The 21,600-nt window shown below is 40.3% G+C and overlaps 2 protein-coding genes across 2 annotated transcripts in view; both read right to left on the bottom strand.

Moving 5' to 3' along the window:
• MYLK3 (myosin light chain kinase 3) overlaps positions 1-4,674 on the bottom strand; it is a 39,503-nt gene extending 34,829 nt beyond the window's left edge. Inside the window, exon 1 of the mRNA XM_085071931.1 lies at positions 4,323-4,674. The gene's annotated coding sequence lies outside the window, so the exon portion shown is untranslated. The remainder of the gene's footprint in view (positions 1-4,322) is intronic.
• Positions 4,675-9,012: 4,338 nt separating this feature from the next.
• On the bottom strand, positions 9,013-21,244 carry C11H16orf87 (chromosome 11 C16orf87 homolog). The gene is made up of 4 exons (XM_085071936.1): positions 21,088-21,244; positions 17,404-17,500; positions 15,082-15,264; positions 9,013-9,567 (listed from the first exon to the last, which is right to left on the bottom strand). Exons 1-4 carry the CDS (start codon positions 21,151-21,153, stop codon positions 9,449-9,451), a joined length of 465 nt encoding a protein of 154 aa, XP_084928062.1. The 5' UTR covers positions 21,154-21,244; the 3' UTR covers positions 9,013-9,448.
• Between the last annotated feature and the right edge of the window lie 356 nt (positions 21,245-21,600).

Raw genomic sequence — 21,600 nt, 5'->3', positions numbered from 1 at the left:
TTTTAAACCTGCAGCATTCGCTCTCATTGTTTCAGAAGGAAAACACTAGCAGAGACAGCTTTAGGCAGGCTGCTTTTGTTTAAAAGAATACTATCTAAAGCCCTGCTTTAAGTTCATTAGCCCACAAAGAGTTGCACTACAATGAATCCTGCCTGCAAAGCACAAATATAACTGCCAGCAAATTTTAATTCTTTCATTATTTTGCTTTTGTTCCAGCTGCTAAAGCAAGTGCGTATAGTGTCTGCAGCTGAATAAACTCACAAAAGGCAACTTACCAAGGGAAGACTTGACAATAGCTACAACCATCATAAAGAAACCAAATTAAGAAACAAAGTGACTCAATATGTACTTTATCTCCTGGCAAACGCAAGTAGGTGATTTAGATGATTTTGCATTGAGAGCATCACACAGCAACCCTGGCTTTGATGGTTAGGAAAAAGGTCTAAAGGAAAATAGATTGAAGCTTTCTCTGTAAGCATGGGGTCCGATTTTTGGGTAGCAGTTTCTTCCTTCTGCGAAACACTGAGCCTTGTTACACAGGTTAACCCGACAGCACCGGTATCCTTCTAGTGAAGGAATTTCCACTAGTGAAGTAATGAACAGCAAAAGCAGAAGGAAAGACAATTTTTTCTCATTTTACCTTGACAAAAAGTAAAAATTGCTGTAGCAGAGATTTCATGTTCAACAGCCTGTTAGTTTAAAACTCAGAGAGGTAACTGGAAACAAAAGTATTTTACATAATTCTTCTACTTGCCTTCTAAAAAGCCTTCAGCAGTGAAAGGAGAAGACCAGGCACGTTTCCCAGCATGGGATGAGTAGGCTGTCACTTGCATGGGATGGTAAGATTTTTATCTATCATAGCTCCTACTCTGCAGATGCACTATCCTGTCATTTTTATGAAGAATTAACACATATCCTCTTGCCCACTCTAAGGCAGCCACAGAGCTGGCAATTACCTCTCATTTAATGGTCCATAACTAAAAGAGACAATTTCTGTGAGTAAGCCCCATAAAGTACACATGCAGTACATGAATATACATGTGGAAATCAGAATTATAGAATCCTCTATACTGAATTTGAAATTCAAAGGTAAATACTTTAGCTGTATTTTAACTTTTGGAGCCTGGACTGATGACTTTTCCCCCATCTTTAAATCAGTGTCCCTTAATTAGGTTCCTTCTAGCCCTCAAAAACCTTCACCATAAGATGTTTCCCCATTTTGACTTAGCTCTGCAAAACAAGGATTAACACTCCCAATCCCACTCCCAGTGGTGGTGGGATCTTGTTCACCTTCCACATCATGTGTGAATCTGTTTCTCACAGAAAAGCCCAGTAAACTCACAACTAAGGATACAGATGGGGAAGACCAAACACAGGAACAAAAGAACACAGCCTCTGGAGAATTCCTTTCTCAAACCACCTAATTTCTAGGTATAAAGGAACTGCTCAGCTCTGGGAACAGCTGGAGTAGCAACATCCTTACTCCTCTATAAAGGCAGCACCTCTCCAGTCACCATCCTTGTTCTCCAAACTGCCCTGCTCCTCCTCCCAGCTCCCAAAGGCTGAAACAATGCAGTGCTTCCTTCACAGTGATATCCTGCAGAAGGTGTCCATGTCACTTTCCCAGCCTGAATATACGTATTGTTAATTCTCATCATTAGACCTTTCTCCATTCTCTAGCCAAGTCCAGCTAGTCTTTTCCCTGCCCTCTCCATTCCTGGCTTGCTCTCTCTGGTTCCTGCCTCCCCCTCATGTCGGGAGTGAGCCGCAATCACCTTCCTGCCTTTGCTATATAAGGAAACCCCACTGCAGCCCCAGTGCTGGCTAATAAGGAAAACTGCATGCCTGAAACCCCAGAAACTGAGATTACTGTAATCATAATACACTAACAGTCTGACAGTGGCCTTTTAAGTGCTTTTGCGTATTACTGCAGCAACAGAGTGCAAGCTGTCAAAAACTCATTAAGATATCACAGCTTGATCAGCAAAAAAAGCACTGATAAAACTGACAAGCAGCAATCAACAATCAGAAGTAATTAATCTAATATAATCTCAACCCATCTGTTTGTCTCACAACAAATAATTTTTATGACTTTCTCAGATTCCCAGTGTTCAAATAATGAATCTTCTTTTTTCCAAAGAATGCATTTGTAACACAGGCATTCAAAATAGAACATTTCCCCTGCTCTTTACCATTTGCTGTATTTTTATTTTTGATCTTTCTGTAGTTGGCAGGAGTAGGGTTCTGTTCATTTGGATTTCAAGTTCTTGCAACACGTTAATCTAATGAAGATTTTAAAAGACAAAATATTTTGAGACTCATTTTCCTATGTACTATTGCCACCAGTCTCAACCACTCAACAGTATGAATTGTTCAAGTATCTGTTTCCCCTTCCAAACTCCTTTAACCTTTTATTTTTTCCAGAACTACATTTAGATGCACACGCATGAGCTGTAAGCAAACGTGAGCTTCCCTGTTGCTAAGTAACTGTGGGCCAGAGCCAGCACTGCCACTGTTGTAAGCAACAGCACCACAGCTGCCAAGTTTGGAATTTGGTCAGCGTCAAGAAATGTAAGCTAAATATTTTGGACGAGATTCCCAATCTTCTTAAAATGGGTGTGAGCAACAGTGAAAGAAAAATAGACCTCGAGATGACCAGACTCATGAGTAATCCTGATGCTGCAGGACACTTTTCCCTATCAGAACATTAGGCTGTATTTCAGAATGTAGCTATCAGTATTTACCTAAATTAGGCTTCTTGCTCAATATCCAGTCAGCCCGTTATACACTGCTTTGAGGTACTATTTTCAAAACATTCCTCTGTGTAAGTGTCAGAAATAATAATTGTAATCATTCAGTAAAAATAAAAAGTTTTCAAAAAGGTACTTTTGAAGCAAACCTTTCACTGGATGTCAAGATGTGCTGTTGTAAAAAAGTCCTAAGAGTAAATTCTAATGTTCATCTTCCAAACTTAAAACAGATTTGTCCACACAGTTTGGTAGGGAATTCTACTTAAGAAACTAAATTTAAAACTTTTAAATTTTTTTAATTGCACATTTTTCAATATAATCAGAGGTAAAACTACCTCAGGATCAGGCTCTGGATCAGTATTTGGCCAAGACTCAATATATCTCTGTTCTAAGCTTTCCTAACTTACTGCATCATTTTTCCTTGTTTAGAATTGCTCTGTCTTAAAGAACAGAAAGCTGTTAGTTTTCCAAGATGACAGGAAGCAATCTTTAACCTCCACTGTTTCAGAAAGCTACAATAAAAGGCACTTATACCTTAAGCCTCAGTCCACAGTTCCCTGGTGAACTTAATCAAATTGAGCCTTATTCTACCTTCATTCATCTGAGATTACACACCAACATTTCATAGATTTAACAGTCCCCCAGTTGAGAGGCTCATGCAAAGCAAACAGCTGTTCTTTTCCAGAGTTTCTTACACTCGTGCCTTTCCTCTGACTCTGTGTTCAAGACAATGCCTGTACCAGCTCCAGGACACTCAGTGGTTTCCCAGATAGATTTGATACCTAGTGCAGTCTTATGCAGGTTATGACAAATCTAGATCTAAAGATTCCTGTACTCTGCTGTTAATAAACTGTATGCCACTCCTTAGAAATGTCCTTTAACGCATCAGATTTTTTTCTGCCAAAGAAGTCAACTCCACCAGTAAACACTACTTTCAAATACACTAGACTGCTGTGCCAGTAAAATAATTTATTCATTTTACTGAAAACCGGAACTCCTGGGTCACCTCTTGCTCCAGCAACTTCACCAACACTGAAACACTTCTTTGGTGTTGCTGAGAAGCAGGAGCTGTGGCCCAGAGTACCCTCAGAGCAGAGACTCCAACCACACATCTCATCTCTACACCTGCTCACACAGCCACACACACACACAAATACACGTTTTGCTCCACACCTTCTCCAAATAAAGCAATTCTGACCTCAGTTTGTAGATTCCTCTTTATTACCATGTTTCTATTAAATATTCATAAGTTGTTTGATCCAAGACAAAACAGAAACCACTGCAACTTGGTAAACTGCCAGACTATTAAATATTTGTACTCCTGGTATCTGGAACACCCACTGCTCTTAACAACATTTTATGGTCCTCAGCGCTGGCCAGGATTAAAACTAGTATTTATTTCTTAATGCTGATTAACAAAATTATAAGTTATGGTTGAGAGAAATAACACATAGTAGGAGACCAAAGGCAGTGAACTGAGATAGAGCTCAGGTTTGACATACAAAGTTAAGAAGCACCAAGAAAAGCAGCTTATGGGGGGAGTGAGGCAAAGATGAGGAAGAGGTACCTGACCTTTTCCTGGGCAAATGCTGCAAGATGACACCAAATGATTCATGTGAACCATGTTCTGGGCTTGAAATTATACAACTTTGGTGAAAGCAGGTTTAGGTTTTCTTCTGCAGAAAAAACAAATTACAGAGATTTATCCATTTTCATTGCCTCCTGCCTAATCGGTTCCTTGCTTCTTAGATGGCACATCCCAACCAACAGCTGGCAGCTGCCAGAAACCCTTTTAAGTAAGTGCAGGAGGAAAAAAACCCTTTAGTACATTGATCCACAGATATTTTCAGTTCATTATGAACTCACAATATCTGTAGTAATCATGCAGTGTCGGATCTACCATAATGCAGAAAAATTGATCATCTTCATCTCAATAGAAAAACTGCTTAAGCAATATAACATTGGGGCAGTCAGACTAAGTATTCTGTAACTAATAATAAATTTTGAAAGTGATAACCTAAAAAAAAGAGGGGAAAAATATTCCATTATGTATTAGAACTGTCCTACCACCACTGCTACCAAAGTGGCAACTTCCATAAAGGATAGGCAAAGAACTGAGGAAACCAACACCTTGGAATGCTACAGGTAGATTTGCTAGAGGTTATTTGCCAGAATGCATAATGAAACAAAACAAGCCTACTACAAAAAACTGACAACACAGTCAATACTTTGAAGGTAAAATTGCTTTTAGACTCACCTGAAAGCATTGGTTGTTAACACTGGCTCTGCTGTATTTCCATAATAAGCAAGAAGTGAGGCACAAGAGGAGATTTGTGGAGTGAAACAGTTGGTACTGAAGGCCCAACACCTGCTACAGGTAGTCCTGTTCCTGCAGACCAAACACCCACTGACAGCTGAAGAATCTTCCAGGCCAATTTTTCTGTAAAAGTAATCTCTATCCTGCTCCCCAACACCACTCCATGATGCAAATCTAAGCACAGCAAGTACAGTGTACCACGAGATTTGCTTGAAACACACACTGCCAATTTACACAAAACCACTTGCAGAGATGCACCCAGAGACAATAGCACACCTGCACGTGTTCATGCTCACACAGGGATCCTTCTCAAAACCAGCAACACAAAAAGGCCTAAACTGTGGTTTAACACAGATTTCTGGTTACACTGTTTATTCCTGGGTTGTCAGTATCTTAAAGATTATCAGAAGCCAAGCACTGTCAGGCAAGAAGATACTAAGCATCCTTGCTAGTACAGTCCAAGATACAAGAAATAGACACAGTGCTGCCAACAGCCTACAAGATCACTATTTCACTCTAAAACACCCCAAAACCTAGAAAAACTAAAAAAAAAAAAACCAACCCAAAACCAAAACACCAAACAATTAAAAACCCTTTAAAAAAATCAAAAAGCAGTGTGTAAAACCAATCTAAAGACCTTGTTTGGAAACTGATATTCAAAGCCAGTATCTCATTTTTAGTCTCTGAATAAGTGCTGCCCAGTCACAGGGCAATGATAATCTTCAAAGTATTCCCCAATACCTTGTCCCAGTTTTAACATTTTTTAATCAACCGTAACACTGTCAGAACAAAAATAACTGGAAAATTAAGATGTTTGCGAAGTTTGACCCAAGAAAATTCACATATATGGGACTCCTGGGGAAGTGAAGAGTTTTCTTAAACCATTTTCTATTTGATTGCCGATTTAAAGTTCAGAATTCTCTGGTCCTGACAAATTATCCAACTCCACCAATCCTCACACCTCGAGAGCTGACGTCCCACACAACTGATGAAGCAATGCTTCAGTTTAGACAGCCAGTAACATCCACTAGCAGGATTTTGATGTCGCATGTTAGGTAGGAGTGATGTTATTAAAGAAAAAATCTTTCAGGGTGCCTTCACTGAAAACTAAAGACTACACTCTTCCTGGTCTCCATGGTAAGAATGCCTGAACCAACAGTGAGCTGTTTAGAATACGGCTGCCATCTAGGAGCAGAGCAGAGGAAATGCAGAGGAATCTCAAGCCAACATTTGAGCTGCGAGCCCACTTGATGGTCAAACATGCTATTACTCAAAGCTATAAACACCAGAAGCACAGATCTTCAGAAAAAAAATTTGGAAAAGAAGTGGCAGAAAGCAGAACTTGTTAAATGGTGGTTTACAAACAGGCAGCTCCCACTACCATTCTGAACTACTCGGTTAACAACAGAAAGTTTATCCAGTCAGTCAAGTCAAACATGTACAGAAGTGAAGTGGTATTTCACTTTATCTTCTTTTGCTCATTAAAAAGCTGCAGCCTAATTCACTTTTTCTGAAAGACTCTTTTTCTGTGTAGCATTTTGCATGCTACAAAACATGCAGTGAAACAAATTAAGTCAGCCTGAACCACAACGACTGTCAAAAGCAGGGCCTAAAATCTTACACTGAGACTAGTCACAAACAAAAGCCTCACGTAAGCAACTTCCTGAAGCCTTACCGTATTTGTTTTTGCTTCTCAGAAACTATGCAGTTTCCAATCAAGTCAGAGCTGCAGTACACAAAATTTTACTCTTTCATCATTCAGCTGTCACTGGCTTTATTTCATTGTTTCATAGACTGAGAACAAATACAATTTACAATTATAGTCTACAGTGATTTGCCAGTGTTTCATCCGTGGATCATCTCTAACACACAAAGAAAGAGCTCTTGAGATGTCATCATGCTGATGCTTATTTTGTACAACGCAGCCACTTTCCAGCTCAGTTACTGAATATGTTCCAAGAACATACGTCTTGGCATACCACAGTTACCAGGGCTTTCAGAAGAGGCCGAAATGTCCTGCCTATATAGTAAAGAATGGCTTGTTTCTGGTTGGTGGAAGAGAAACTCAGATTTCTTGCTTTGCCAGATTCCCTGACAAAGAACCACTCTCTCCCTAAGGCATTTTCAAGTCCACCTGCTTCCAAAACAGCTTTCTCAAAAAGACTGTAAGCCACCAGGGGAAGAAAAGTAGCATGAAGATATGTGGGAAAGAGCTGACAGCAGAGGCCTGGGGAAGACAAAAGGAAGAAATACAGAAATAGAACTCAACCACTGTTTCAGGAGAGCCTCCACCAATGAAGTAGAAAAAATGGCCTTGCACCTTTGAGGTATGAACATGTTTTTCAGAAGTACTGATTGGAAAAGGTACCAATCTGAATGTATAATTTAACTTACAATTTTGTCACATCCAACAATACAAACTTCGGTCCTGTGATGGTAACCAATTCCATGTGCAGGAGCAGAAAGAGATAAAAACCTGTAGGAAAGCACTAAAGAGCCTGCCTTGGCATCTCCCTCTGTCCCTTCCTAACACAGCAGATCTCATTCTAGCAACAGAATCAACACCACCCTGATCATATCCTTAAGTTAGAACTTCCTTTTTGTCACTGTGACTTTAACAACTTACCATGCAATCATATTCTCTATCCTTAAGATTGACTCATCTGTCCTTACTACTGCTATCTGTGACAGGCTACAGCTCTGGGAAGCAGTTTAGTGATGCAGAGTAGGTTTCATGTTTGCAACTTCTCATTTACTGGAATAAAGACAAATGTGTATTAGTGGCTTAAGTACATTTCCACAACATCTCTCTCATCCAGTGTTAATAATGAGGATGCAAGTGATTTCTTAGGAGTTAAGAATTAAAAATCACTTTCCATGTTTCCTGCTTTTACTTACAAAGTTTGCATTTGATCAGTGCCTTGTGGCTTAACTTGAAGCTATCACAGTTCCTTCTGTTAATCAGTAACTAATAAACAGCCAGAATTTGATAGTCTGGTTTTATTAATAAACGTCTTGGCTTCCACCCAGAGATCAGTTCTGTAGCAGAACCTCATCAGGCAATTCTCATTAGTCAATGGGATACTGAAAAACACCGGTAACACTGAAGAAAAAGACATTTAGTTACATCTCCCCTCCTAGAACAGAGCAAATGAAAGGTGACAAACCCCCAGTGTGTCAGATTTTATTAATGTAATTATCTCCTACACCTCCTCCCTCAGGATTTTACACAGCTTGAGGCTTTGGGGTTTTTTCTTGGTAAAACAAAACCCCCATATAGTTACTAAAAGAGGAGTTTTGGCTCCAATTGCACTATGCCACTTAAAGAATGACTACTTTGTTTAATGTCTTCCCCAGAACTATTTCTATCAAAACATTTCATTTTTGCACACTCAGGTAGACTTTGCTTTGGTATTTACAGTCAGCAGCCCAAACACCATACTGGTAAGAATTATGCTTTTAAAAGACTTGGGGAACAAAAAGAACTACCAGATCTTTGTGTTTTGAAAATACCAGTAAGAAGATGCCAACTGCATGCAGATCTACATTTCTGATGTCTCCTTCTCTCCCTCTACAGTAAATAATGGGCCAAGAAAGAGTATGGGACAAGAACTTACCAGCTGGACAAGGCAGACACTCAGCAAGTAACTGTTACAAAACAAGTGTTTGCCTCTCTAACTTCAGGAGTCTGACTCCAAAAGTATATGGTTTTTAAAAAACAACTCTATGTAGCAAGAGATTATTTTCTAGAGATAATTCAAACAATATGAAGATGTCTAACATAATAATCTCCCCAAATTAAACCACTTTAATTTTCTTCCTATCAGAATTATATCACACCTATTAAAAAATGTAAAACTGAAGTCATACCTAGGATGAATACCAGATCTGTAAGAGGATTAAAACCAACACACCCTGAGTATCACAAATGTACTTAATTCTCAGTTCAATGAAATATTGGAATATCAATTTATTAAAAAGTTATGTGAACTGTACATACGTAAACTGCAATATAGCTGAAAAATCTGAAATATATAATTTTAAAGGAAAATCATTTATTTCTGAATATTTAAAATATTGCATTTCTGGCAGCAAATTCAAAAGAAGTGCTCTGGAATGGGTGCAGTCTCCATGCATTTGTCTAGCATTTGTCTTCAAGGCGTAAAACATATCTGCTTTCTGATTTTTCAAAGCACCATCTTGTGACCACTTTCTTTCTGACTTGTAGAGACAGAATTCAATTTCCAAGAACAGCAGGAGAATTTTAACAGGAAATGCTATGATCCTTGTTGGTGCAGACAACACACTTCCCGAGAGTCCATGGCACCTTGGGAATCTGCTAGCCATCCTGCATAAAACTGCATCAGATTGTGCTCACGAGTTACAGAATAAGTCTTTGATTGATAATTTTTCTGTTTATTTCCGCCAAGGCCACCGAAAATACGAAGGCCTTTTCATCTGAAAGGTTAGCATACATGTCAACTTCTTTTTCTTGTTTCTCTGTAGAAGGAAAAAAAAGTCACTATTAAAAGCTTTTTCCATTATTTGAAGTTAATGCAAGTCACACAAAAATTAAAAAATTATGTGAAGTAGTGGAATTGAAGTTAGACAATCAACTCCTATGCACAGAGGGACTGAGAAAGAGGAGGAAGTAATGGAGGCCCACAAAGGTGCTGTAAGAGATACAGAATGAGTCACCCAAAAGCATGACTGAATTTCTCTTCTTTAACGATGAAGGAAGAATGAGTCGTTAACATAACGATAAACAAGTATTCACGTGTTCCTTCAGGTTTTTTTGGTTTTAGTGGTTTGGGTTTTTTCTTTTATATAAACACCTCCCATCCTAGAAAACAAAGTTATTTTAAAATATCCTCATTAAACACAACATTTATCCCCATACTTTACAACTACATAAAAGAAACCCGGGAGTTTAATGGCAGTGTCAAAGGCCAAAGAACAGACACTTGGATTAAGACAGGCTCCAAACTTATCACCATGAACATTTTTGGACTTTCTACACTGCAGGCTTTCCATCTTTTCCCAGCTGTAGAACAATGCTAACACCTCATCAAGCAAGTGAAAGCCCATGAGTTCCCTGTGCTGACGTTAGCTTGTTTCAATGCCACAGACACACAACAGGAAGCCATCAAAAAGTTTCCATACTGCAGTGCTCAAATAAACTGTTGCACTACAAAAATTCATAAAATACTGCTATTTGAGAAATACCATCGTCACAAAGACCACCTAATCCAGATCATTACTAGTTCTACCCCAGTTTAGCTAGCCACAGGTAGCTGACACAAATTGTTAAGAAAATAAAGCCAACAAAGAAACAGTTTTGACAGCAGAAGACCAGGTTTGCAGACAAAAGGAAGAGAGAAATACATTCAGAGGTTTCAGCTGTGGAGCTCTATCTCTAATCCAGGTTCCACAGTGGCCTGGACTCATTTACAATCTAAAAGCTCACCTGACAGAGCCCTCTGCCTGACCCACACACAGTCACACATGTTCACACTCTGGCAACTGCTCCACCAAGACACCAAAACTAGCATGGGAAAGCCAAAGAAAAGCCAGCACTGGAAAATAATGGAAAGCACCATATGGAAAAAACATCCCAGCATCTCCTATCTACACCTACCCACCTGGTTATCCTTCAGTGGGTTCATATTCTTAACAATTAATTTAGACTTGGCTTCACATTTGTGTTACAGCTACAAACAGAATGCCAACAGACTGCCTTCCTTGTGAAATCAACTATTTATGTTAAACAACTAAGGACAAGCTCAAAAATCCTTCACTGCTGTGTTCTGATGTAATACTGATACAGAAACAGCAGAAACAGCTTTTTGCTGACTTCCTGGCTATGCAAGACAATATCCTCTAGTGTATTGACTTTGAAATGAGCTTGAAACCGAGTTTTGCTGCAAGTCCTACCCTGCAGTTTAAGATAAATCAGTTTCTGTACGTACACTCTGGGTTGCTCCACTTCCTCCCTCTCACCATTTAAAAATTAACAATGCTGGGAGTTGTTCTCAGCACAGACACTACACACACTGGTTATTCCACATTAACCTTTTATATTTTCATATCTAAGCTCCACCCCTTGTTTCATGCTTCTTGATCCAAATGAATCCAGCCACAACTTGAATATATCAGCACCCAGCAAAATTAAAAATACTCCCCCCCCCACTGTGCCCTGGTTGCTGTTAACTGGACTGCAGACTTCTTAGTTTCCCTTCCTCCCTGCCCTCCCAGATCAGGCTTATTCTGAGAGACTTCAGTTTACCAAAATCTTGATATCAAGGAGTATCAGGAATTAACACAGGTGTGCAAGCTTCATGTATTGTCAGGACAACTGCAGTTCTCATCATTAACAAGTGAAGAGCTTGTGCCTGCATAACATTTTATCATACACTACTCATAGGATACCACAGCTTCCACACACACTCCAAAAACTTTCCACTTCAGTCCTACCTGAAAATAGTTTTGACTCATTTCTCTATTATAAGCAAAAGAAAAATGGTATTGTGCTCCTATAAGACAGTAAGACATTAAATACTAGGGGTTTTGCTATACAACTAAGAGGCTATTTAGGCAAAAATAATTTTTCTGAAGCATGTCTCCTGAATCCTAGATGTCCTGCAACCCACTTATACTGCAACCCTCAAAACTGAGATTATGTATAAATCAAACATTAACTTCCCCCTCCACAAATTTTGTATGGTTTCATTCTTCAAGACAGTTAGTTACTTCAAATATGCACATTGGGCAAGCAAATGTGTGAGTAATACAGCTGGAAATTACTAGAAAAAGAAAACTTGTATCAAGACATTGAATTCAGCTTAAGTTTTATCTGGATAATGAAATGTTTATATATACATATACCTTTATGAAGACCTATATTGCTAAGCAACAAGTTTGCTTTAGCAAGTCTACAGATCACTCTTATTGAGTCTTACTTGCTGGTATTCTCTTTCAGAATAACCAATACCACTTCCTCCAGCACACAAGGGTTTTTGTTTGCTTTAATACAATCAGGGTTATTACCCAGATAACAACTCAGCCTGGGAACCAGTCTAGCTGTGTATCACAGTCCCACACAGTAAAACAAAGAACACACCTCCACAACAAAATCAAGAGTCAAATTATTATAAGAGTGTTTGTGCTTTCAAAATAAACTGTCACATGTCTGACAAAGAAATTAAGTGACAATTCTGACAAGTCAAGACTGCAAGGAGAAGATCCTGTTTTCCAGGGTCATCACATGGCTCTGAAACATGTGATAGGATGATTTTCTGGGACCCAGCACTGCCACATCCCCTCAATCTACATCTGCTTCCTCATTCCTCCCCCTCAATTCCTTCTTGCTAAATATGCAGGAAAAATAGCTTGTTTTAAAAAGCCTTTTTGCTTATTCTATTCTTAATTGATTCAGCTCTTTGCTCTAATGTAAGCCAGTCACGAAGGACACAAAAGAACCAATCAAAGGCACAGACATAACTGGGAACAAGCACGCTATGTATGGAAAGAGCATGACAAGCAAGGAAGCAAAGCCACAGATGTCATGGGGGTCTTTAGGAAGGAAATTTTCACAGCTGGGTGGTCTTCAAATGGACAGATAATCTGCTCTTCCATATTATAACAGATGTGTTTTGTGTCTGCCTATTTTTCCATCTACAAATGCATTAGGAACCAAATATTTAACACCCATGCAAGCAGTGCTTCTTTTCAAGCCTTCAGGGCAAAAGGACAGCACAACCTCTAGTGGCAAGTAACATGTACCCAAAATATCCTAGAGACATACAACAGGCAAGGAAATAAGATACCTAAAGTCTAACACACTAAGCTGACATCTCGCACTCCAGAGCTGACTTTCAACACTAGACAGATGCTACAAGGACTAGCAACCACTTACACAAAAATCACCTTAATTGTAGTAGAATTACAGTTGCTTAATGTACACAAACACAGGCTATCAAGCAGCAGGTGTGGTAAAGGAAGAATATTTCTAAAATTCCCACTAATTACTCCACACGTAGTAATTCTAATTTTTTAAGCAACTTGAAAAGGGAGAGGTCAATGATAACTTGTTCTATAGTAATTACTTACAAAAGGATGAGTTCCCTGCTGAATTTATTTTTATAGCCATGACAGCCTTATATATCAACTTTTTAAAATTTGCCTAATGATCACCACAGTGGTCTACACACACTACAGCCTGACATAACCAGAAGTAGGTCAGAAATAAGAAAATACTCTAAGCCTGCTTACTCATGAAGAGTAAGATGTGCTGTTCTGAAGCTAAGACAATGACAAATGGCTGTGAGCCCAGCCCCTGCACCAGCTCTGCACAAGAGGCTGAGGAAGAAACAGCCATCACAAGACCCAGTAAAGAGGATGGTAAAAATAGCACAAGAGGAAGGCAATCATATCAAGGGAGATTCAACTTTAAAAAAACACCAAGAAAAGGCACACCACACACACTCCTATGCAAAGAACCCACTATAGCCATATCTAGTTTTCCACCTCAGAGCACTGGAGTATTGTCACACTTGCAGTTTGCACCAAGAGGTTAGAAATATTCAGCCTAGTTTTGGATAGGAAAACACATTCTCTAAATATCCCTCCTGCTGTCAAATTCTTGCTTTTTGGAAACTATAAAACATGTCTTAAGAGGATGGATGTTTTCCTTTGATTGCTTAGGCTGCTTTCCTCTTTGTCAGGGGAGAGAAAAGATGATTCACTTTTATAGGGCAACCCACCTTGCTGGAATTTAAAAACCAAGTCTGTTTGTGAACTAGACTGGCAGTTTAATGCCTAGAAAGGGCCCTAAAGTTATCAAAATCCAGCTTGGACTTTAGTGACAAACAGGGAAGCTATACATATCAGTAAATTACATGCAATAGTGAAGAGATTATATGCTACAAGTGCATTTCTGTAACAGTAAAACAATTGCCATCTGGAAAATATACAGAAATGAGAATTCCACTTTTTCTACCCACATTGAAAGCACTAAAAAACCCCAACAAATCCAAATTTATACTTGGTTTTTACATGAAAGAAACATTAAGAAAGATTTATATTAAACAGCAGAGATGTCAAAATAGGTTTTGAAAAGTCAAATTAAAGGAATTTGCAACATGGCTAACTGCCTTTTTTTTTTTTTTAAGGTGGAAGGGAAGAAATAATTGTATTTCTAAGTTATGGCACAAGATATACCTCAAGGCTTCATGAGTTTTAGGAAAAATATCTTCTGAATATTTGTATGAAGTCTTGTTGTCTCCCTTTTATCTGCCTTCCAACCTTTTCAAGCCCATGCTAAATTTTGGATTCATAATTCAGGTCTAAAATTACTATCTCAAACAAAAAAAAAAGCAAATGCAGTGTCAATAGGCTCTTAACAGGAACCTTAAGTGACAGTTACACTGGTGAGCAATTCTAGAATTACTCTAGTCATGTAACAGCCTCTTTACTGTATAATGATCAAAACCAGTAGGTCACCAAGGAACTTTTAACAGGCAAGGAGGCATTTTTTCCTCTAGAAACATGGGACCAAAATTCAGGTCGTAGCAGTGATTCAAGACGCCCTTTTTACTTTGGCCCTCCAAAAGGTTTCAAGAAACTTTTTAAGCAATCCAGTCATCCTAATCCCCTCTCTGACAACAGGAATCATTATATCGTTTGTCTTTGAGATATAGAACAGCAGTACCTCAACAAAAAAAAAAAAAAGTAAAAAACCTACTTAACACTTCAGTCTAATGGCTTTCTACCTATTTGTTGAAACTTGATACAGTGGCTAAAAATACAGATTTAGATCTTTGTAGTTAGTTTCACCAGACACTGAAACATAAAACCAGAGCTCTCTACAGATGTGAAACAGTCCCTTCCACACATTAAGGTATCAGGTACTGGCTGAACTAGTCTAGTTAAATTATTTGAATGGCATAAAGGTTTACTGATTATAAAAAGACACATAAAGAAAATCCAACAAACAGATTTCTCCAGCTCTCATACCTCTTTCTTCCTCGTGCTTTTTCGCTGAGGCACTCTTAGGTCTTCCTCTTCCTCGTCTGCTATGATCTGAATGGCTGTTAGACCTGGATCTCTTCCGGTTTTCTAAGTCTTTATTTACTGCAGAATTTATCTTCTCTCGCTTAACTCTCTCTGTCCGCCTCCTTTTGGCCTCACTCTTGTTTTCTGTGCAAATGAACAGAAATGGCATGATCCAGGGTTGTTTTCACCTTTGTTCTTAATTTACTCTTAATGCTCACCCCACCCCATTACCCTTTTTCTCTGAAGTGGTCAGATGCCTATACCTTCACAAAACAATCCATGCAGAAATTAAGGTGTCAGATCCAGAAGGACGCTTCACTTCTTGATTACAAGGATCAAGCCTTTAATTACTTCAAATGTATTTTGCAGCATGACATGTTTGCTGGTACACAAGAAGCTGTTTCCCAAATAAGATGGGAACACAAACTGCACACATCACAGCTTTTAAGACAGCCCATTGTCTTTGTTCCACTAGCAATAGTTTATCATACAGCAAACACCACAGCACTTGGGCTTCTTTTGATACTAACAATGAAATCATTGCTGCTGCTCAGACAAATCAAATGCTGAGTCAACGATGCTGTCAGTAAATGCCACAAAACAGAGCATGTGTCCCACCACATCCAGCCTATGACAAGGCCTCCTCATGCCTAAAGCTGAACAAGTGTATTGTTTTCCTAAACACCAAACTCATTAAAAAAGAAAAAAAAAAAAAAAGAAGTATTTACATGAGTTTTATCTTGAAGTTAAGTATGAATTAATGAGCTTGGGTACCAAAAATAGTACAGTTACCACAGCACACTCTTCAAGCTGGATTAGCTGCACACTTGCAAGGCTGCAGCACCACTCTGCAGCAGCTGCACTGCTGAAATTACTGAAACACCACTTTCTAGAAGTTGTGGTTACCTTATGAGCACAATACAGATACACACAGTCTCCTACTGTATCTCTCTGGGGAACTGATTTCCTTTTGCTGCAGTTGTGCCATTCATCTTGTACATACATAGGGTACAAACCGGACAGCAGGGTTACATGCCACTAATGTTAATCCAGAACCTGTACTTCACAGTGTCACAGACAGGGTGAGGTAGCAAGGAATCCTCTGCAGACCAACCTGTCCAACCCCTGCTCATGTAGGGCCACCAAGAGCCAGCTGCCCAGGACCAGGTGCAGAAGGATTTTGAGGACCTCCAAGGATGGAGACTCTGCAACTACTTTGAGCAACCTGTGCCAATGCTTGGACATCCTCAACAGTGTAAGTGTAAGTAAACAGTGCTTTCCACAGCTGCTTTCCAGCAGGATGGCCCCCAGCTTACATTCATTTTGCCTCCCTTGGTGGATCTCCTACATACAAAGTTGAATTATACAAGGAGATTATGGCCTTCAGCTTCATTTGGTAACTACTTTATCAACAAATGGGGAAGAGAAAAAAAATTGACCAACACTTCCAACCTACCACAGACAATTCTTAACCTCCTCCACCTTGAAAGTTCAGCTGTCAGCACGATGTCACCTAATTCCTACAAGTGGTAATCTACAACTATCCTTCAAAACATTGATACAAAACATCTAATGCATATCTTCCATTTTGTAGGTCTGGTAGATAATTTTAAGACATTATAGATCAGGTATTTCCCGGGTTTGGGTTGGGTTTGGGGTTTTTTTTAACATATAACTTCTCTGTCGGGTTCTTGTTCTGACTAATTCCTGTTCCTGGAGGAAGTGGTAAAAATGAACACAAGGAAAATATTATTCATGCCAGAAGTCATATTCAACTGACTTCTTACTGTGTCCATCAACAAAAGACACACAAGTTAGGCACAAAAAAAGCACTGTTTAATCATGGAAAGAGAAGCAAGACCCACCCGGTTTTAGATTAAACATTATGACCAATTTTTTATTTTCAGAAAACCCAGCTTCAATCAGCATGCACTCTGAAATCAGATACTTTTGGGGACCTCTACACATTTAGCTTTAGAACAGGATTAACACAAAGCTTTCTCTAAGAGGTTATTTTGCATAGTGACCAGAGCCTGCAGCTAGAACATACACAGAAAAAATGCCAACATCACAAGTACAAAGGAAGACTGAAAACACCAGCTTTCCCCTCTTCTCAATATTCAAGAAAAATTCACATATTCCAAGTCTACCATGCACAAATTCAAGGGAAAGTGAACTGATAACAGTCAGTTTACACAGAGAAGTAAAACATTCTATCTCCTGCCCCCAGGAAATGAGGGGAAAGAACTGTTGTCCCCTTCTCCCCACCCCTGCAAGTATTACCTGTGATGGGTGGTGATCTCTCAGCACGTTTAGCATGCAAGAGTTTTCGACTAATAAATATGTAGCCACAGGGACATGATTTACATGCAACAGGAACCTGAGAAAACAAAAAAAAAATTTCAGATCATTTCAAATTATGACAAAACTCCTGTTCCATGAAGAAAAAACGCACTTAGTAACTCACATTTTATCCTCAGAGATAACTCTTCAAATTCAGTCTGTATTGCAAACTGTGGCCTGTACTGTTACTGTATTTAAACACAATAAAACCAGATTCTGCTGTAAATCACTCAGCAAGCGTTTTCTTTATGCAGTTGTTAAAAACCAAGCTTGAAATGTACAGCTGTTGGGATTGCTTTGCACTACTTTTTTCCCCAGACTGGCAGGAAGGGGGTGGAGGAAAGTGGAGAGCATTAAAGGACGGCTGAATTAAAATAGAATCACAATTTCTCTTCAGAGCTCTCAAATATCAGCAGTCAAATCAGTCAGACATTTCCAGTTTTGCTTCCTCTATTTACTTAAAAAATAATTATGAGTTAAAACCATCAGCACACTGCGAATGCATTCACCTTCAGCAGCATTTGAAAGCAGCTCCTTTAGAGAGCAGGAGCAGCTTTAGAGGCACAATAGAGCCTGAAGCAAAACAGATGCATTTGCAGCACACTCTGCTACAGCGCTGCAGACAAGGCCGGGTGGGTACAGAAGGACGTCGTTAATTCAAAATGCAAATAACCCAGCCCAGCCAGGCAAAAACTGACTGCAGGCCCAGGAGTTTGAGAGAATACAGTGCCTCTGATCAGCTTACCAGATAGCAGCAGTATGCTTCCCCAGAAAATGACAGTGTAAAACAAGAAATGCTACATTTGATACGAAAAATAGCAAAAATCCACTCAGAGCAACTTCAAAAAAGCAACGCTGATAAATTACAAACCTCATTACCTTAGTGCCAAGATCTTTTGAGATCTTTTAGAGTAGTAAGGAATACACCATGTTGCTTTGATTAGGTTTAAGACTGAAAACGCAAATCAAAGCAAGTTTAAGCACAGATCTGGAAGAGATTAAATAACACACATTAAACTGGAGTCATGTTGAAGCATGACAGTGGAGGGAAAAAAGCAGGAGATAATTTCTTAAATGTAATTCTTTAAGACAGGCCACTACAGGTTTGTCAATGTCCACTGAAACAAACAGGAGCACAGAACCACAAATTGCCTCCTCAATCTAAACAGACATGGAGAAGAACAAGTTCCAAAGTTCTACTACCTCAAAAAAAAAAAAAAAAAAACCAAAACCAACCCCTGCCAAATTATTACATGAATTTGTAAAGGGGAACTTAACTGCTACTCAGCATAAACAAATTATTTTGCTTTCTGTAGCACATCTGAACTCCTGCGCTTCACCACTACAAAAGGCTTACAGATGGACTTTTTGATACAGGTTTTACAGAACTAGAGATTTTAATTCCCTTTATGGAGACAATGACATAATAAAAACCAGTCCAACAGAAGTTTATTGAACCTTAAAGCTCAGAATTTAGCAGATTTGTGTGCACACTTGTCTCCTTGTTCATATGTAACACATATGTAGATTGTCTCCCACAATCTAGCAGGTAATTTGTGTGTGTTGTTAAGGTGACACAGAGTTCCAGCAAAAGCCATTTTTGTACACTTACATCTCTCCAATAATTACGTTTCCAGGCTCAGCCTAAAAAAAAATTTTGGCAAAGCCACCCAAGGGGATTGGAACAGAGTCAGTATTTTTCAACGAACTCAACTGCGTTTACCAGAACAATACTGTTCTCGTGTTTCAGGTTTAGCACGTAGGGGTGTGTACCATTTGAGGGTGGGGGGTCTGGGGGGAAGGGGTTTATCACCGAAACCCATCAGTTATCCTTTGAAGACCCACACTGATAACATCCTGTAACATAATTAAGGCAACGGAGTCCTAAACACTATTTCACTCTGCTTAACATTTTCCTAACAAAAAGGAAATTTTCTCATACAAGACATTTTTCCTGATGCTAAATTAAGAAGTGATAATTATTTCCTCTGATCGACTGCAAGCACTTCAGGCTCCCTAGTTTAATGGATTGTGAAAATATTGAAACATATTATCTAAATTACAACAGAAAAATGTTTTAAAGTCTAAGAAGTGTTACTCAATATTTTGCTCCAATAATTGTGGCTGTCTAAATGTTTCCATGCATGCCACTTCTAGTGAAAAAAATCAGAAACAAATGCAAAGCCCTTGCTATTGGAAGAATTTATGAAACACCAGTACAGGACACAGTCACTTAAGATTCCGTGAGAGCTTCCCCAAAGTCTGCAAAGGGTGACTTGCACTGTAGGCTTTAATACCTTGCTCCCTCTCAAATATTTCGGCACTGGAAAACAAGGTCCTGTGAGCAGTGTGTGCCAGGGCAGGACATATATACACATTAAATCCATGTAAGCCACAGAAGAGTTGCTAACTGAAGATCTACAGGGACAAAAACTAGAACACGTGATATGCTTGTAAGTGCAAATCAAAGTGAAAGTTTTCACATCAGCTTAAAAAGCCTATAATGTGTGCTTACTTATTGTTGGTAGATTGACATTCACTAAATTTATTTAAAAAAAAAACCAAACCAACAAACAAAACCCTCACCACTCTCACATATATAACTTCTCACACATTTTCGTTTCTCCTTTCACCAACTGAATAACCAGAACTTGGCACACGATTTCTTTCTCAGAAATAGTATTTCAGTGACGTGCTCAACGTGCATTTGCAGCGGTTGATCTGTTGGTTAAAACATGAAAGGACGCCCACACACAGCTCAGCACTCCCAACCGTGCCAGGATGAGTAGGAACACTGTAAAAACTACGCAAGTCAGAACAAATAATGTCATTTTTTTTAAAGCTATACAAGATAAGAAAAATTATATTATATTACTTTTTTTTTTTTTTTAAAGCAGGGCTAAACCAGTGAATAGGGGTGACTTTCCCGAGTCACACAGCAGAGCCGAGGTCCCCAGCAGTGCATGTGACAGCGCTGCCCCTCGGCTGAGCCCCACGGCCGCTGCAGCGCCGGGCCATTGTTCGGAGCCCTGCTGCAACAAACTCGCCTGCTTTTAATACTCACACCGTTCCCAGTCAGCGCAGACAAGCTCCTGCCACGGCAGCGGTGCAAGGCAGTGCCGAGTGTGTGAGTGTGTGAGTGTGAGCAGCTCCATTTTGTGCACACCAGGCACCCGCAGTGGGACACCAGCAGCTCGCGTGGGCACCGGGGACAGGGCACGAATTGGCACGAATTGCCCCAAAGGTTCGATTACGCTGCTTCCCAAGCACCCCAGGAGAAAACAGCACCTCTGAGCGCTCTCCCGCTCAGCCCTGGGCACATTAGTCATCCAAAGAGCACACTGCATTATATAAATCACCCAGCTCATTGTATTTTTAACACATCACACAGTTACTGAACAACACCAGCATATAAACAGCCCTTCTGCAGTCAGGCAGAAACCCCTCAGCACAATACAACTACTCCACTACCCTGCCAGAGGGACGCGGTGTTCAACCCACAGTCCATGCAGAGGCTGCAAAGGCAACAACCGTTTAGTTCACACAAACATCGATTCGCAGCCGCATGGAGCCGGTCTTACCGCTCCACCCTCCGCAGCCCAGCACTCGCCGGTAGCCGCTCACCTGCTGGTCGCACTCCGGGCAGGACTTGGTGGCCATCTTCACTTTCTTGGCCCTACTGGAGGACATGCTCGCTGCTGCCGTGGCTGGTCTGACACGGCCGCGGCCGGAGCACCGCCCGCCCCGGGAGGAGCCGGCGGGAGGAGCGGGAGGAGCGAACGGGAGGAGCCGGCGGGGGGAGCGAGAGGGGCGGGAGGAGCCTGAGGAGCCCCGCGCGCCCCCTCAGAGGACAAGCCCCGCCCACAGCGCGCGCACAAGGTCGGCCCCTCCCGCGCCACCGGATTGGCTGTGCGCCGGAGGAGCTTGGAGCCCCCTGGCGGCCGCGCTGGGAACGGCCCGGGGGCTGAGGGGAGCGGGATTCGTGAGGGGAGCGGGCATGAGGCAAGCCGGGTTGGCGGGAGCTGAAATGTCCATGCCGTCAGGAAGCACCGAACACCATTTTTCTAGTCTCCATCTCAAATCAGAAAGAGATGAGACCAGAGTGGAGGGGGATGGTTATCAGCTGCTGCGCTGGTG

This window comes from Lichenostomus cassidix, chromosome 11 (assembly GCF_008360975.1).
Source record: "Lichenostomus cassidix isolate B80296 chromosome 11, HeHo_3.0, whole genome shotgun sequence".
Taxonomy (NCBI): Eukaryota; Metazoa; Chordata; class Aves; order Passeriformes; family Meliphagidae; genus Lichenostomus; species Lichenostomus cassidix.
This window is presented reverse-complemented; position numbering and strand designations above follow the sequence as displayed.

What these genes read in the sequence shown, in the direction of transcription:
- C11H16orf87 (XM_085071936.1), bottom strand. Translation starts at nt 21,153, where the DNA reads ATGTCCTCCAGTAGGGCCAAGAAAGTGAAGATGGCCACCAAGTCCTGC. An exon ending in GCCCGGAGTGCGACCAGCAG is followed by an intron (nt 17,501 to 21,087) that starts GTGAGCGGCTAC and finishes TTGTTTTCTCAG; the next exon opens with GTTCCTGTTGCATGTAAATC. An exon ending in AAAGCACGAGGAAGAAAGAG is followed by an intron (nt 9,568 to 15,081) that starts GTATGAGAGCTG and finishes TTCCTTCTACAG; the next exon opens with AGAAACAAGAAAAAGAAGTT.